The sequence below is a fragment of the Choristoneura fumiferana genome, chromosome Z (assembly GCF_025370935.1).
Source record: "Choristoneura fumiferana chromosome Z, NRCan_CFum_1, whole genome shotgun sequence".
In the NCBI taxonomy this organism is placed as follows: Eukaryota; Metazoa; Arthropoda; class Insecta; order Lepidoptera; family Tortricidae; genus Choristoneura; species Choristoneura fumiferana.
This window is the reverse complement of record NC_133472.1, coordinates 32,562,640-32,579,883: the sequence shown is the minus strand read 5'-3', so window position 1 is coordinate 32,579,883 and position 17,244 is coordinate 32,562,640. Positions and strand designations below refer to the sequence as shown.

At 36.2% G+C, this 17,244-nt stretch overlaps 1 protein-coding gene across 1 annotated transcript; it reads left to right on the top strand.

Annotated features, from left to right (window-relative positions):
• Positions 1-13,784: 13,784 nt before the first annotated feature.
• Positions 13,785-17,040, top strand: LOC141439582 (uncharacterized). The gene is made up of 2 exons (XM_074103877.1): positions 13,785-14,078; positions 14,288-17,040. The coding sequence occupies exons 1-2, from the start codon at positions 13,947-13,949 to the stop codon at positions 14,462-14,464; spliced, it is 309 nt and encodes a 102-aa protein (XP_073959978.1). The 5' UTR covers positions 13,785-13,946; the 3' UTR covers positions 14,465-17,040.
• The last annotated feature ends 204 nt before the right edge of the window (positions 17,041-17,244 follow it).

Sequence of the window (17,244 nt, the reverse complement as noted above, 5' to 3'; positions counted from 1 at the left end):
TGAAGGGTCCACCCACGGAAAGAACATGTCACTTTTTTTTATAAATGAGATTTTAATGCCAAAATGTAGAGCTCACAAAGTTCTATCACACCATTGAATTAAATAATTTGAAAACAATAAAAAATCTATTTTTTGATCTTTTAAATGAATGGTAACCATAGTAATTGTTCGTGATGACTAACTTTCAAAAAAGTTGCTTAGGTGACTAGACACGTTCTTTCCGTGGACTCTTCAAATGACCTAACTCTAGGTACTGTTTAAAAGACACGAAGTGAAGTGTAAAATGTTTTGTGATTTGTGACGCTTTTTTAAGTCTGTAGCTAGTGTTTTTATTTATACATATTTAGCATAAGAAGGTTAAAAAAGTGCGTTTTTATTTCTCTCCACGTCAATGTTACTCATCACCACAGAGCGGAATTTTCATTGCATTTTTGAACTGTCATAGTGACTTCTCACTTATCGACTTCCGATATACATACATATGTACATAACAACATAGGTACTTAAGAAGATAAAGTAGAGTTAAACAATAGGCGGCCTTAAGTTAAAGAGCGATCTCTTTCAAATAAACCTTGAGCAGTTGAAAATGTGAAATAGACATGCAATAAACAATGAATGGATAACAATTTCTAAAAAATAATTTCAGTTCGGACTTTTTTACAAGCATTTATTTTTAGTTTCACCTGTCCCGTTGTCTGTCTGTCTATTTGTCTGTAATCAACCCTTGCAAGTTAAATTCGACCCACTTTTAGTAGTTGGGTTGACTTGAAATTTGGTATACTTATGTAAATTACGTGACAATACAATAATCTGGTACTTAGTGACATCCTGGTAGGTAGTCCAGCCAGGATCGTCTTCACAGGACGGAACTCTTCAATGGTGCAAATGGTGGTATGCAAATGTAGTTTGGGTGACAATACAAGTACAGTCAACAAAAAGTACAGTCGGCAAAAAAAACTTGTATTAAAAAAAATCTTATTTTTCGGTTTTAAACTACTTGTCAAATATACATTTGTATGCGGAAAAAGAACGCTCTACATAACATGATAAGTTTACGCACATCTTTTAGCTAGGTAGTCGATAAGTGGGATGAATGAGAAGTCACTATGACAGGTCAAAAAATGCTATGAAAATTCCGCTCTCTGGTCATCACATCAAATTTGACTCTTTTTACAATGTTATGTGACTTATTTGGATTGGCCAGAAAGTTAAATACCTACCAGGTAGTTTCTATCAATATACTGAGCCTTCTGTAGAAGTTAACAGAAATCAAGAAAAACACGGGTCTTTATTTTATTTGGCTGTGTAGTACGTTTGCCAACGGTCCTGTTTTACCAGTAAAAGTTTAAATATTTCAATCCAGACATTATTATTTGGACTGCAATTTAAATAAAACGCCAAATAGCAACTCTTTGAGTAAAACGAAACGTGTCAAATGTCATTCGCACTATTTCGCACCAAGCTAAAGTGCAATGAATCAGTATACTTGCGTGCGACAGTGATTGTTTCATCGGGTTTTGTTTGTTTGTTTTGTTTTGTGGTTGATCGAAGGCACTAAAAACACCTAAACCTAAATATTGAATTTAACATATTAAAACTTCTTGTTTCTTTTTATGTAGATGTAACGCACATTTTTGGTTCTTATCTACGCATTGCTGCTTTTTAGGGTTCCTTAGCTAAAATGGCAAAAAGGATTTAATTTTGCATGGAAATATGAAGCAATTATATCGATAAAGTGGTAATAAATGAATAAAAAATATATTTACATTATGTTTATTATAGGAACGCATAGAAGGAAAATGGGCTCTTTATACTGCACACTTTAGGAAATCATTTAATAAATTGCATTTTTTTAGTATACGGTCTAAACTTAAATCTAATTAAAATATCGAAAACATGAATATTAGTTTCACTTATTCATCAACTATTAACTAACTGTTGCTCGCGACTCCGTTCACGTAGTATTCGTTTATTTATTGCTATCCCGCGGGAACTCTTACAATTTTCCGGGATAAAAACATTCTATGTCCTTCCCGGGACTTGTATGGTCTGTCAAAAAAGAGAAGAAATTAAAAAGTGGCAACACTGTAGTGTCCTCCCTTTTTGGTTTGACAGGGTTTGAAAGGGATGACACTACAGTGTTGCCACTTTTTAATTTCTTCTCTTTTTTGACAGACTATACTATATGTATACCGAATTTCATCTAAATCGGTTAACCTCGTGCGGCCCAATGTGCAATAGAATGTACACAATAAGTTCAAGGGAATTAGGAATCCATGACAATGTAACAATGACAATGTAAAAAAGTAAAAATTCTTTTGTTTTTCTATTGTCTTACACCATGGCAGTTTGACGGAAGTTTGACTTTATTATCGAAACAATTAGATTCTAATTGCTTTGTTAATTTTTTTCAAAATATTTATATGGTGGTCTTCAGGAGGTTAAGCGGTGAAGAGGTAGGTAAAAAACAAACATACAGACTTACAAACTTAACGAGATTAACTTTGCATTTTACATATCATAATTTAAAAACAATAAAAAAACAGTTCCTATTTTGTAAAAAAACAGAAACGTCTTCCTATAAAATACCTAAAGTGCAATGGTAAAGAACATTCTGCAAGAAACGGGACGTTTATTATATTGTTAACTCAAGAAAGTTTCTTTAAATTATTTATAGTTTTTAATCGCTTATTTGGATCAAAATGTGATGCTGATGACCTTTAATCATGAGAATAGTTAACTTTTCACAACTAAAGCACTGCACCAAATTTGATGAAATTTGGAATGGAAAAAGCTTGAACTACATAGCAGAAACTACGAGTAGAATATTTTTAAACAGGGAATGAGACCACGAAACACAGTTATTAAATTATGTATATACCGAATTAATATTATGTAGCGAATTACGTATTAATATTGTACTGTTTATTTTGTAAGTACATTACGTATTAATCCACTTAAAAAATAAATAAATTGATGACTTCGTCTTATTACTTCTTTTATCAGAATCAGAATCGTTTATTTGCTAGAACACAGTATAAATGGTGTTACAGTCTTCTTGTCCATTGTATCTAGCCTGCATGCAGGCGTGCAAATTATTAACACTTAACACATTAAATTTTAAAGTTATAATTATTATCGTTAAAAATATATTATTCGTTTATACAGGTCTAATGTCCACTAATAGTCGTTCACAAATGAAATACACATGCCATAAATACATTAAGTCAATTAAAATTACCTAAAATAAACATCATCCGTGATTTGCCAAGTATTCTTTTACACTGTAAAAACATTTATGTTGTAGCCAATCGATTAATTTAGACTTGAATCTTTGCTTGCTCTGTAGTTTAATATCTTCAGGCAAACTATTATAGAGGACTATGCTCATATTGTAACAGTTGCATTATTCATCATCATTATTAAGACTTCACAAAAAATGTTTAGAACCCTTCTTCTGTGACCTTCTAGAGTCCAATATTATCCTGAATGGACTATATAAGGGTACCTCGCATAATTGTAAGATGGGGTGATTGCGGCTACAGATTGTAGGCAGAGAGCATCGCTTTTTACCCGACTGCGAGGAGTGGTATTGTTATCGATGTTATCGACAAATCGATAGTTTTTTATTTATTTATGTTGTAATTTTAATACATAATTGTAAATATATTTTTGCTTGGAATATTATTATTATAAAATTCTCTTTTATTTTATCAAAGGGTAGGCAAACAAGCTACCACCTAACGTTAAGTGGTCTCAGAGGGATCTTTTCTCAAGCAATAAAGTATTAAAGGTATTCGTAATTATAGTGATTTGAATAAAGCAATTTAAACGGATTAAACTTTCCGATATTTCGAACTTTTTTCATCATTGACCGCTGAAAAAAGTACGTATCATCGGAAAGTTTGAGGTTTTATTTAATTTAAAACTCGATTTATCATTAACATCGATAAAAAACCGTGCTCTCTCCCTACAATCTGTCAATAGCCGCACGCAAAATTCCGGTAATGACGTACCTATGTAATGACGAATTTTCGATACATTGATTAACCCTATCTTGGGCGTGTTCGACACGGTCTTAGCCGGGTTTTTTTATTTGAACAGGATCCGACTTTATTATTTTATTATCAGTTATATTTGTAGTTATTGTGATCTGATAGAGCAGTACTAGGCAAGGGTGCGACCTAGGGTGGAGTGGGGGTGCATGTGCAGTCGGGGGTGTGGCCACAGCCTGCGATTGGCGGGCGCAGCGAACATTGCCTTGCAGTTGCAGGATACTTAATAGACGAAGGCGTTCGTTCGTTTGAACATTTGAAAATTTTTATGTGCATAAACGAAAAGCACAGTAAAGTAATGTGACAAATTCAAGAGAACGGCAGTGGCTGTATCTGGCTGTAAAGTAAATGTTCACTGGTATTAGTCACTTGATTAGGTACAAATTGATAGGTTAGTTAAGGATTGGTTGGAAAAGAGACTTGCTTACATCTTGCATTTGTGAGTGAAGTATGGGTAAATTCAGACTTTAATTTGGCGTTTAACTACTTTACTTATATGAATTTATGAAAAATCAAGATGAGAACAGTTTAGGTACTGTAAAACTAGAATCTACGGCTCTTCCTTTTACTACTGTAGTTTATTTTTTTAATACACATTTAAAAAAAGTTGTGGTAAATGCCTGCTTTAGAATTTTTTCTTACTCATCATATTATTTTATAAAATAATAACTGTCTCACAGTTACTTTTCGTAAGGTCAAAAATGTCTTATTTTTTACAATTTTTTTCAATGGGTACTTATTTTATTTCTTACCTTGCAGGGGATGGGTTCCATTTCCATTTAAATAGGGTAAACCTGTTCTTAATAACTTTTGAAGATTTATCTACCGCTACTACCTACCTATCTATTAAGAATAAAATAATATATAACTCAAGATAATATATTGAAGCCTAAGATTGGACTTGGCTTATTTTCATATACGAATCAATTAGCCTTCGCAAGTTTTAAAGTTTTGTAGCTGTGTGGTGTGTGTTCTTATTTTATTCTTCCGAAGATTTGGCTTGCTGGTAGAAACTAGCCATCGAACATAGGGCTCTTCAATGACTGTTTTAGTAGGTACATAATAATAATTCGTATAATATGAGAACTAGCCAAGTCCGACCTTAGGCTTCAATATATTATCCTAAGTTTATAAGAATAAATTATATTTTAAGTTGTTATAAAATAATTTCAGGACTCACCATTGAACTCGGTTCCTTGGCACTTGGCATTGGCACCCATTTAGATCTCACTTCTTTTGTCGTTAAAGTCAACAATCAAGGCATATATCACAATATTGAACTTGGCTCTCATTTCACATCTATGTTTTGATGGGATTTCATGTTCTTAAGTGTATTAAAGGAAAGATGCTGGCTGGCTCGCTTGATTAGTCGGTATTTCCTTTAATTTAATAGCAGAAGCAGTTACTTTTTGACAAAAAATTGTATCGTTGGAATATGTTATCCAACAAAAAATATTACCGCATACACGATTTACAGCGTCGTCGCTTGCACGACCGATAGATGCCGCTGCCGCTGAATGTGCATTGTCACTTTTGTTGGGTTAGGTACCTGCGAGCCCCTTTGTCCCCAATTGGCCGCTGCCGTGAGCGTGCTGCGCATTTTTTATTTTGAGGGGACCATAATACGTGAAGGAAAACTGAACTCCTATTAATTAATCTCTATCTCAAGAACCATAATAGATTGACAGTTAGAATTGCTACAATACATATGTATTTCAACCTCCTGAAGCCCACCATATTAATAAATATTTTGAAAAAAATTGACAAAGCAATTAGAATGTAATTGTTTCGAGAATAAAGTCAAACTGCCGTCAAACTGCCATGGTGTAAAACAATAGAAAAACAAAAGAATTTTTACTTTGTTACATTGTCATAGATTCCTAATTCCCTTGAACTTATTGTGTACATTCTATTGCACATTGGGCCGCACGAGGATAATTTAAAACAATATGAGCCTTACTTGCGTACCTACTTTTTTTTTTAACTTTGAACCAGAGCTCTTCTAACACTGGATTTTTATAGATTCAGTTCAGGGGTAGCCAACCGGTCGATTGCGACTATTATTCCAGTCGATCATAGCAAGGCAAAAAGTATCAAATTTGGAACCCTCCTCCCTGTGCGCGAATCAGACTCACTTTTTTACCATAAAAAAGCCGAAGCCCCTGTTAAACCGGTAACGCATCAGGAACAGGACGCCTGCATTTAGGACCAGAGAGGTTCGCTACTTTTCCCTAACTTATAACTTTATAGGTCTTATTGTTCGTGCGTTACGAATAGGCATCTTCTCTGGTTAGTCAGCCAGTCTACATAGCCGCGGCCCTGTTGCTTGCTTTTCGGCCTGTCAAGCAACTGCTAGTCTATGGGCGCCTTTAATTTAAGTAGGCAGGAGAGGAGGCCAACAAGTTGTCAAAACTCGTTCACCTTCAGTCCAACGATTAGCCGATTTTCGAAGGGGTTACATTATGCTAAATTGACAACACCACATTCTAGTTATTGGACCCCTTGTCAACAGAGTTAAATGAAGGATGGATATGATGCTCGCATCCGCTCGTTCACCTATGTGATTTGAGGTTGGTTCGTAACAACTAACAAATAATTCATTTCTTGAGAATCGGGACACTTGATTTCTAAACTAAAACGTCTCAGTTTTAGTAGATACCTACTTTTAATCTCCTGTGACCCACCATACAACAAAAATTAACATCGAAATTTACATCTTAACCCATATATGCCCAGAACTATTTTTAGTCTCCTATATCTTTCATTCGCTAGACGTCACGTCACAGATAAGCGTTTTCGTTTACAAATTCGTGGGTTTTTTGCACAGTTCAAAAACGACTCACTGGGCATATATGGGTTAATGTCTCATACATAAAGTTGAATTTATTTTTTTGTTAATTTGAATGATACGAGTACAGATAAAATGACACTATTCCTTTTTCAAAAGATATAAATTCTATTGCTAACAATATGTACTAGTATTATCACTTTGAACCCCAGGAAGTTAAAGAATCCTACACATGAATGTAGATTTTATGTCCATCGAGTAGGTAACTAATTTTAACTCCCGACATAAAAAAGAGGTGTTATAAGTTTGAGCCAACAATGTCTGTGTGTCTGTCTGCGGCGTCGATGCTTTCAAACGGAGAGACCGATTTCGTTGCGATTTTTTTTGTGCAAGCGAGTTTCTTTGTGGTGGTTCTTAGCTATGTTTGAGATGAGATGAGATTATGTAGTCATTAAAACCTATATTAATTTTATTGATCTTTGAAATGATAAAGTACAGTCAAGGGCATAAATATAATAATATGTACGTTACCAAGACGTCAAAAATCTCAATACACCTTTATGCCACTAACCATAAGGTCGATGTATACATATATTTGACGCTATGGCTTATATATATATATATATATATACACTCGTACTTACTGCTTCATAATTAACATTAGTAACAATATTATTAAAAAATCCTATAAAATTTTGTACGCCAAAACAAACAAGGTTTCTATTATTAAGTTTACCGTCTACAATTGTACCTGTTTGGCAAATAATCTTTATTATTATTATTATTATTAAAAATGTCAGGGTTTTCCACCTTTTTTATATATCTTGTTTAGTTATTTGAAATATTGAAATAACGTCTTTCCTGCACGTGCATCCTTGGCAGAACTAATATGTACATACATCTTGAATTAAAAGAAAGTGTATAAAATAATAAATAATGTATACTTTACTTTCTATACTTTAGTAGTAACTTAGCATATATTATATGTGTTACATAATAAAAGCATATAACGCTTCAAACCTGATCACACCAATTAATTCTGTTTCGGAGGGTCGGCGTCGTTCGCAAACGTGAGCGGGATGGCTGCCTTCTAACGTTTCCAACGACCTCGTACTTTTATTATCAAGCATTTTTTTGTATAATTTTAACCGTTACCCTACTTACTGTCCCTAATATACCTACCTACAGAGATGGAGATAGAATATAGGGGCATTATTGTTTGAATCCATAGCGAAGTCACCCAAAATAAAACAAAAAAGTATGTATAACCGGCTAAGAGCGTGTCGGGTAATGCGCAATGTAGTGCCCCACATGCTGCAAGCATTCAATATAAAGTTAAATCCAGCGAAAATATATGTATCCCATATATATATTGGACTGGACCCCATACGTCCCTGTATTATTATTATTATTATTATTTTATATTTTTTTCTTTAATTGTATACTGTAGTTTTTAAGTATTTTATTCGGAATTATTTTATTTTGAAAAAATGACTGCCAACTTTCTTGCGGCGCATTCTTCTTGGCAATGATGGTCTTTCCGAAAGCGCTGGTAGTAAAAAAATGACGTGTAAAAGTGCCCATTGCGCCTATTTACTGAATAAATGATTTGAATTTGAATTAGTATATAATATTTTCATAGGGGGGATAAAAAGAAGAGTGCATCATGCAGCAGGAAAATAATAATGCTTGGGATGCTGCGCTCAGGATTCTACTCTAGAATCGCTCACTCGGCTCAGAAACAACCGTAAACCCTAACCGTAAAATAAAAACAAAATTTTGCTCCCTCTTAATACAATCTACTATTTCCACCGGCGCCGTACTTTGAAGCACTCGCTACGCTCACGGTTCTACCTGCTTATAACTTGATCATAGCTCGGACAGGTCATCGCAAAAACAGATATAAGTATGCCATATCTGATATCGAAATAGAACAAGATACAATATAGTCGTAATATCTAAGGTTATGACAAACTCAAGCGGATATTTTCATAATTTAACATTTGACCTTTTTTAGGGTTCCGGAGCTAAAATGGCAAAAACGGAACCCTTATAGTTTCGCCATGTCTGTCTGTCTGTCTGTCAGTCCGTCCGCGACTTTGCTCAGGGACTATCAATGTTAGAAAGCTGTATTTTTTCACGGATATATATTTAAACTATGCCGACAAAATGGTACAATAAAAAAGTGAAAAAAAATTTTTTTTTAGGGTTGACCCATAGAAGTAAAGTGGGGGTGATTTTTTTTTCTCTTCCAACCCTATAGTGTGGGGTATAGTTGGATAGGTATTTTAAAACCATTAGGGCATCACCGGCGGTCTTACACTGGAAACAGAACAGTGCAAGCACTGCATATCGGTCATAGTTATGTCAACGTGGCATTCCTGAAACAGTTTTGTCACAGTTAGAAAATAATCTTGTCAATATTTTTATTTATTTAATTATGTTGAATTTAGATACGGTTAATGTTAATGGAAATACTTACCTTCACAAACATAGGTCAATTTTGGGTTACCGTTATAAATGTAGGTATTGAAAAATATAAATAGGTAGGTACTGTACTTATTACGACTCTATTAATCTTGTTCTATTGCCGTGTTGCAATGTTTTTGCGATGACGGAGCTATGCCTATAATCCCTCGCTGCGCTCAAGATTCTATTCTGGAATCGCTCGCTCAGCTTAGGATACAAAATAACGTCCTCACCGTAAAAATAACCTTTTAATCCTTTGTGATACAGTCTACTATTAAAAGCCAGTTTCAAGGATGTGATTGATGCATAGTAGGCATTAGTTCAATAATGGTAGGGATGGCCCATTTCGAAGTTATGTTTGAGCTTAAATTACGAGGCCCTAGCAGCTGGTGTGCTGGCACAATGCGACCTCGAGAGTGTTGTAATGTGTATTTTTGATATTAGAGGGGTCGGTTGTCAGTACAACCGGCCGCGCCAGCCAGGGCACAGCACAGCTGCCCGTTGCCGTTAGAATTAGAATGAATATTAGATTAGCAAGGATTTGCTTAGCTTAACTTAATACAAAACTGGAAACGTACAATTAAAATATCAAGATCAAAATAAGGAACATGTGAGCGAATCTAGTTTGCATTCCATTTCTTTATTTATAATGTTGATTGATTATAATTTCTAACAAAGTTGTTAAATAGATGCTTGCCTAGATTTCAATAGTTATTTGTAATTTGGAGTCGTGTGTGTCCCCTTCTTACGCTCCTTAATGCAATATGTACTATAACCTTATAACCTGTTATAGAACTTAATGCTGTCGCATGTTTTTGCCGTTCTACTGTCGTAGAAAACAAGAAAAAAATATTGACGCAGGTATATAATAGAACTGCAAAAAATGGTGCCTGCGTTGTATGTATTGACCGAATTTTACCTGTGTTTGGTGGGAATGGGCCTGCGAGCCAAGCACTCCGACCTGTTTGGATTTTGGAGTCTTCCTTGTTCAAATAGAATAACTATAATCAATAATGTCAAGATTACTACAGTTATAGAATGCCTTTCTGATTTGTTTGCTGATTACTTTTGTGATTATAGATCACGAGCGAAATCCTATTCAATACCTTATAGGAGGATAATAATATTTATGGATTTATGGTAGGTAAATAATAATTTTTCAGTTACTTGGGTTGTAATAAATAAAATCAGGACGTATCATAGATATAGGCAGAGATTTCCACTTGTTAGCAGTTCGACAGTAATGCATAGCTGTAATTCTTATAAATTATTACAATGAATGTTCGACCGACTATTGCGACTTCCTCATAAAAATCACCTTGCGACCAAAAAACTACCGAACCTTTTGGCCGCGCCGAAATTTACTACAGGTTAATTAAGTACAGTCAAGCTCATAAACTTATATAAAAATATCTGAACACGATTCTATTGTTAACGGCATAGATCATTTTTGATCATATTCTTACTCACAAGTTCATGAACTGACTGTACAAACATTGTACTTTCGGATCTCATTCGGCTTGCTTCGTGAGAGTTCGGCATAGCCGGCAATGGTGAAGCACACCCGACTCCGCTAGCCAATAGCTCAGAGAAGTGAAGTTCTTGCTTGTTCGTGGAATAATGGAAAATTGGAAATAATTATTTATATTACCTACCGCCTAGGAACACGAATTATACTTACCTGTTTAATTTTTTCATAATATCAAGAAAGAACGGCCCACCGACATTATTCAATAATTTTAGTAGTTTCGTTTGAAACTAGAGCCAAAACCGAACCTTGAGTTTCCGATTCGACAAGAAAATGCTTCGATCGGACACTAACATTCGTGTGGCGGGCATTTGTTGCGTAATTTAATGTGTCAGTGACCACGGCTAGATAAGATATTCCGGTGTGGCCTCGCCTCGCCAACGGTCACGGCCGCGGCCATCGTCATTGTCATTGTGCTACGTTTCACGCTATAATATTTCCTACTGTCAAAATCCTTAGTCGGCGTAGGTGCGTTAATTGTTTGTTCATTAATGAATTGGCCTTTCTAATTAGAACAATAATTAATTATTGACTTTATTAGTATGTTAAGTACGTATAATTTGTTTGTATATGTAACATAAATTGAAATGCTTAAATTATAACAAAATAAAAAGACCACTTAAGTCGTGCCAGCCGCATATAAAGAAAGTTGATACAAATTCAGAATACACCCGAAAAAAAGTACTTAATGAAATGACACGTTCTGAAACGCAATTTGTTAAACATTGTTTAATATTTAGGAAGGCATCGCATTGGTACTTATTATTTTTAACAATAATATTATTAAGGAATTAAATTAATAGTTGTTTTCATTCATTTTTTTAAGTACTTACTTTTATAGGTAAATTAAAATAATTTATAATAGAAAACTTATCTACTTATTCTAGTTATAGAAATATTACATTTATTTTCTTCCATATTTTTCTCGCTGTAGTGAGATGAAAAATTGTTTCGCGCGGCTGTGAAGTGCCTTGTATGTAAATGTACTTAACCCTCTGCTACGCTCAGGATTCTTGATTTGAACCACTCGCTTTGCGCGTGGGTAAATTCTAGAATACTTGGCTTCCTCGGGTTTCACTATTTAAATAAAAAACCGGCCAAGAGCGTGTCAGACACGCCCGGAATAGGGTTCCGCAGCCATTACGAAAAAAATTAGTAATATTTTTCTAAGGATTTCGTATTTTGTACGGAATATTCCAAGTTTATGTTTTAATGAAAATTTGCACTTTAAAGTTGAATATTTTGCAAACATATCACTGAATCAAAAAGTCGTTGTAGCAACCCCCTAATGGTTTTAAAATACCTTTCCAACGATATCCGATATTGGATGAGAAAAAAAAATCACCCCCACTTTACGTCTACGGTACTGTATTTTTTTTTTTATATTTTTTATTGTACCATTTTGTTGGCATAGTTTACATATAAAAGCAAAGCCGCGGACGGATAGACAGACAGACATGGCGAAACTATAAGGGTTCCGTTTTTGCCATTTTTACTACGGAACCCCAAAAATGTACCCATACATTAATTAGATCATAATTGCAAGGATATTTAACGCATATATGCATTAAAAGTAATGGAAAATCTGGTAACTGGTATTAAGTCGCGTAAAAATAAGCGGAATCGACAAAATTCAGTTTACGGCCTCTAGAACTGATACTAGATCGCCTTGAATGATTAGTAGTCTTCTTCTTAAGATTGGTTTGTCCCACGAATGAAAGACTGTTTGTCGTATTGTCATGCAAAACGTTAATGTGTCGCAGCCTAGTCGCAGCGTATAAAGCGTGTCGGCTCGACTGTCGGGTGAAGATTTCTTTAATATTATCGCGTATACCATCGCGTATCCGGGCGGGATTATTCAATGCAGCATTTAGAAAAAAAAACTTATGGGAGCCACTGTGTACTTGGGGGTGGGATACAGTTAATCGGCCAAAAGTTGCTGGTTGTAAAAGAGTACATTGAGGGTCAACTAAATAATAATTCTGTCAATATATAGAAGTGATCCAGTAGTTAAAATGATTTTTATCTAAACCTTGCGTAGATAAACCAGCGTAATCCTATCAAGTTATAGGTGCTCAATAGGTACTTTTGGCCAAGCCTGTATGTACTTACCTATTAATGTTTTCATGATACTACATCATCCTCTAATACGGTATTTGATTATTTTTAGGGTTTCGTACCCAAATGGTGCCAACGGAACCCTATTACTGAGACTCCGATGTGTGTCTGTCAGTCGGTCCGTCTGTCACATGGCTCTATCTCTTGAGTTGTAATTTGTAAAAGTTTGAAACTTGAAATTTACACAGATTATGTATTACTGTGGCCGCTGTAACTACAAATACCTACCAACTAAAAACAGAATACTTAAAATAAATATTTAAGGGTGGCTCCCATGGCATACAACAAACGTGATTGTTTTGCCGTTTTTTGCTTGATATTAATAACGGCCCCAGGTATGTATAATCACTAAAAATAAATAATTAAATTAAAATAAATATTTAAGGGGGGCTCCCATACAACAAACTGTTTTTTTGCCGTTTTTTGCTTATGTATGTCTAATTTCACAGTGTTTGTAACCTAACTCCTCCGAAACGCCTATGGGCCAGATAGTGACATAGGCTACTTTTTTTCCCGGGATAATGCAGTTTCCGAGGGAACAGCGCGCGATAACTGAATTCCACGCGGGCGAAGCCGCGGGCAAAAGCTAGTGAAATGATAAATGTAAGTAGCAAGTGATCAATCAACAAATCGAGTAATAGGTATAAATATTTCAGTCAAAACTATTTAAAATAGGTATAATAGGTAGCTAAGTAAGGAGGTATCAAAATCGCAATCAATTTTTTCACATTTATTTGTCTTATTTTTTTTAAGGAATTCTTAATTAATCTAATAGGTAGGTATATTTTATTAAGTAAGTAATATTGGTTTATGCGTCAATTTTTCTAATCTAAAAATACGTCAAATACCTACCTACCTACGGTGTCAATGGAGGCAAAAATAAATGGTTTAATGGTTGGCAAGTAGCGTTGCGGTAGTATTGTTGTGTAGAAATGAGCGAGTTATGGTGGTGTGCGATTAATCGCGGTGCGCCAGTCGCCCCTCGTGCATGTGCGTTAATGCGCCGCCGCCCGCGCCCGGCGCGCCCGTCCCGGCACAGTCTTGTCTCACGTCGCCTCGCACCAACTCACTAATAATAATTAATCCTTTCCTTTATTGCTACCAATTACATTTTAGGCAGGTAATCCCGTTTCCTTTTTTTTCTATTTGTTCATTTCCCTTTTGCTCTTTTTTTTTTCTGGTACTGTCTGTTAAAATAGTGAGCCGCGGTTTGTTGGATGGTCGGGATTGGGAATTTGGGAGGCACGGAACGAGGGTTGTCTACAAAACTGAGCTGTTTGAAGGGCGTTTTCTCTCCTTGAATCTACGTCTCGACTACTTAATTTTAAGGTGAAGCGGGACACGAGGCGGATGACGCCTGTACCAGACGAAGTAGGCGGTGCCGGGCGACCGCCCTCCGCGGGCCCCGGGCGAACGCTGTGGAAAACGCATGGGCGCGGGGCGCCGTGGCACGGACCTAGTAACAAATGTACTTCACGAACTGCTATTGGTTTTAGTGATAAGTGATTAGACTTTGCTTCACTAATGCCGATAAGATAGGTACCGGTTAATCTAAGAAAAATGAAAATGTAAGATTCAATTTAATAGGTCCGCGTCTGAGAGCGACAGCCGACTAAAACTGACTCACTGTTTTCTATATAGTGATAATTCTGGTAAAATGGGTAGGAAGGACAGGCAGGCGTGCGCGGTGCGCGTGATAGGCAAGTAGGGTAGGTAGGAGTAATAAGAAGTAATCCCGGATTTTTAATCCCACGGAAAAAATGAAAACAAAGTTTCGTCATTGTCAGTGACTTTTCAGGGGATTTCAAGGTATGGACCCGCTAGAAATATTATATAAAGTTCTGTTGTTACTATATTTTTTTCTATTTTCGATAAAAGAGCCGTTTTTACGGGAGACAACTTATAAGTCGTCTTTCGTTTGACCGAAAAGTACTTGGACCGGAGTCCATCCTTTCATATAAAAATACACGAAAAACACCGGAAAACGTAACGATGCACAATTTAACTACAATAAAAATATAACAACAATGTCGACAGTAAAATAATACCAGGAACAATAACAGGACAAGAGTCGCTGGAAAACGATTACGAATTCAGTCTCGAATGTTAGAACATTGAGTGACGTCTCCGTCTCGCGTCGAGCGGCCCACAGCTTAAAATAAAAACCCGGGTGTAATACCAGGACAACAAATAAATTATGCATACGAAAACAGTACTCTCTTTGTAAATAATGTAATATATCAGTGTAAATGCCAAAGTAAAGATTTTCATCAGTAAATTACAATATTTTATCTAGATTAAGAAATGAATGGAAGTCGATTTCTGGCAAATGTGGGAAGAATAAAATATCTTGAATTCTGCAAATGTTTTTTGATAGCGGCAACACCTTTGTTAACATTTTTTCCATTGGGAAAAGAAAATAAATCGTGCGTGCGAGTTTCGTTGTACCTATTGCACGCAGAGGCTGTAAATTTATTAGTATGTGTATTGATCATCAACAGCAATGCAAGTCATCATCATCATCATCCCAGCCTATATATGTCCCACCGCTGGGCAGTCCGTTTCTCACAATGAGAGGGCTTGGGCCGCAGTTCCCCCGGGCCCAGTTCAATATCGCGGAAGTTGTAGGCAACCGTAAATTTTAAAATACTCTAGTGGTGACTTGTTCATTGTGTTGTGGCGTTCTAAGGGGAAGGCCTTTCTTTAACACTTGACAATTCCGACTGATGATGACGATAAGTATTGGTTTGGTTGGTTGAACTAGCCTTAAACGCTTAAAAGCAATCAAAGCGTTTCATAGTAATAATAAATACAGCGTCTATACCTATCAACGCACAGAAGTGTTCAGGCAATGGGTAGAAGTCAGAAAAATGTTGAAATGGGTTTGAGGCACTGAATATGTTTACGGTTAAAAAAAAAAGGTTATCTTGATGAGACTTTAACTTTCAACTACAAATATGTATAAGAAATATCACTTTTTATGAGGCAGATGCTGCATTTGAGTTCAGTCCTTAGTTCGTGTGGTAAGCGTTAAATAAAAAATCCTAATTGAAAAAACACCTGTTACGAGATTCGATATAGTAAATTAAATCGATAGATGCGCCTCACTGGTGTACTGTACCGCGCTCGCCCCTCGGGCCCCGAGCAGAACCACGCCCAGCGCGCGCATTCTCCAACAAAATCCGCACGAAATGGATGCACAGAGAATCGACTCGGCGTCGTTCTCGTTCGCGTTCGTTTAGTCACACACGTAGAGTGCCACGTCAGTTGGAGTTGGGGGGACGCAGCTCTACTCTACTCGGTTCAGTTGAGAAGTGATCTTGATAGCCTGCGCACCGAACGCACGGCGGCGCACACGTGCAACTCGCGTCCATCCCTTCCCTCCGAATCGTTCCCCGAGCGAGGCCGCCGCTCGCTCGGCGAAGCGACGCCGCTGTCCGCCGATACCGCCAGCGCCACCACGATCACATTCCGTTTCCGTGCCGTTCCATCCATTCCGATCGGCGCTTTGCCCACTTCAGACCACGCGTATTATGTAATACGAAAATAAACAGATCCATTGAATCCCAAGCAACCACGTGTAGTAACTCTACCGGCAGAGGCATAACACCGGGAGAAACAAATACACACGCTACGCATTAGTTCAGCGTTATCGCATTATACTAATCAATCACTGTTCTGAAAGCGCGGCATTATTACAAGGCAACTGATAAAATTAAATAACCACAACCAGTGAATATTGGGCGATATAGCCCTTGTAATTGTTACCGCTACGCAACAAACCCAGGATTTTAACTGACGTGATCAATTTTTGTTAACAAGTGGTGTCAATTATACTCGTTCTAATCGTACAGTATTATACCGTTCAATATTTGTGTTGATAATTGAAGTGCAATGGCCAACTCCGTGGAACAGCAATTTAGCGAGCTCAATCTTTCACAAGAGGACCACGATCAAATATTTGAACAGGACGATCATCAAGATCTAAGGTTAGTAGTAAAGTGCCCGATTGTCCGAAGTTACTTTGTTGAAAAAATAAATTGGGATTGCAGGCATTTTATTTATTGTATTATTGAGGACATATCTTTACTACCTATAACAAGTCATCATAGGTAATTACTTAGTTTAATAAAAATAATTTAATAAAAATAAGTCAAGAAATTGATACTTAATCGACAATATAGTGTAACATTATTAACATTTTTAGGGGCTGTTTCACCATCCATTGATTAGTGTTAAGTGACGGTTAAATGTGATGCCGTCTCTATTTGTTTTGTTCGAATAGA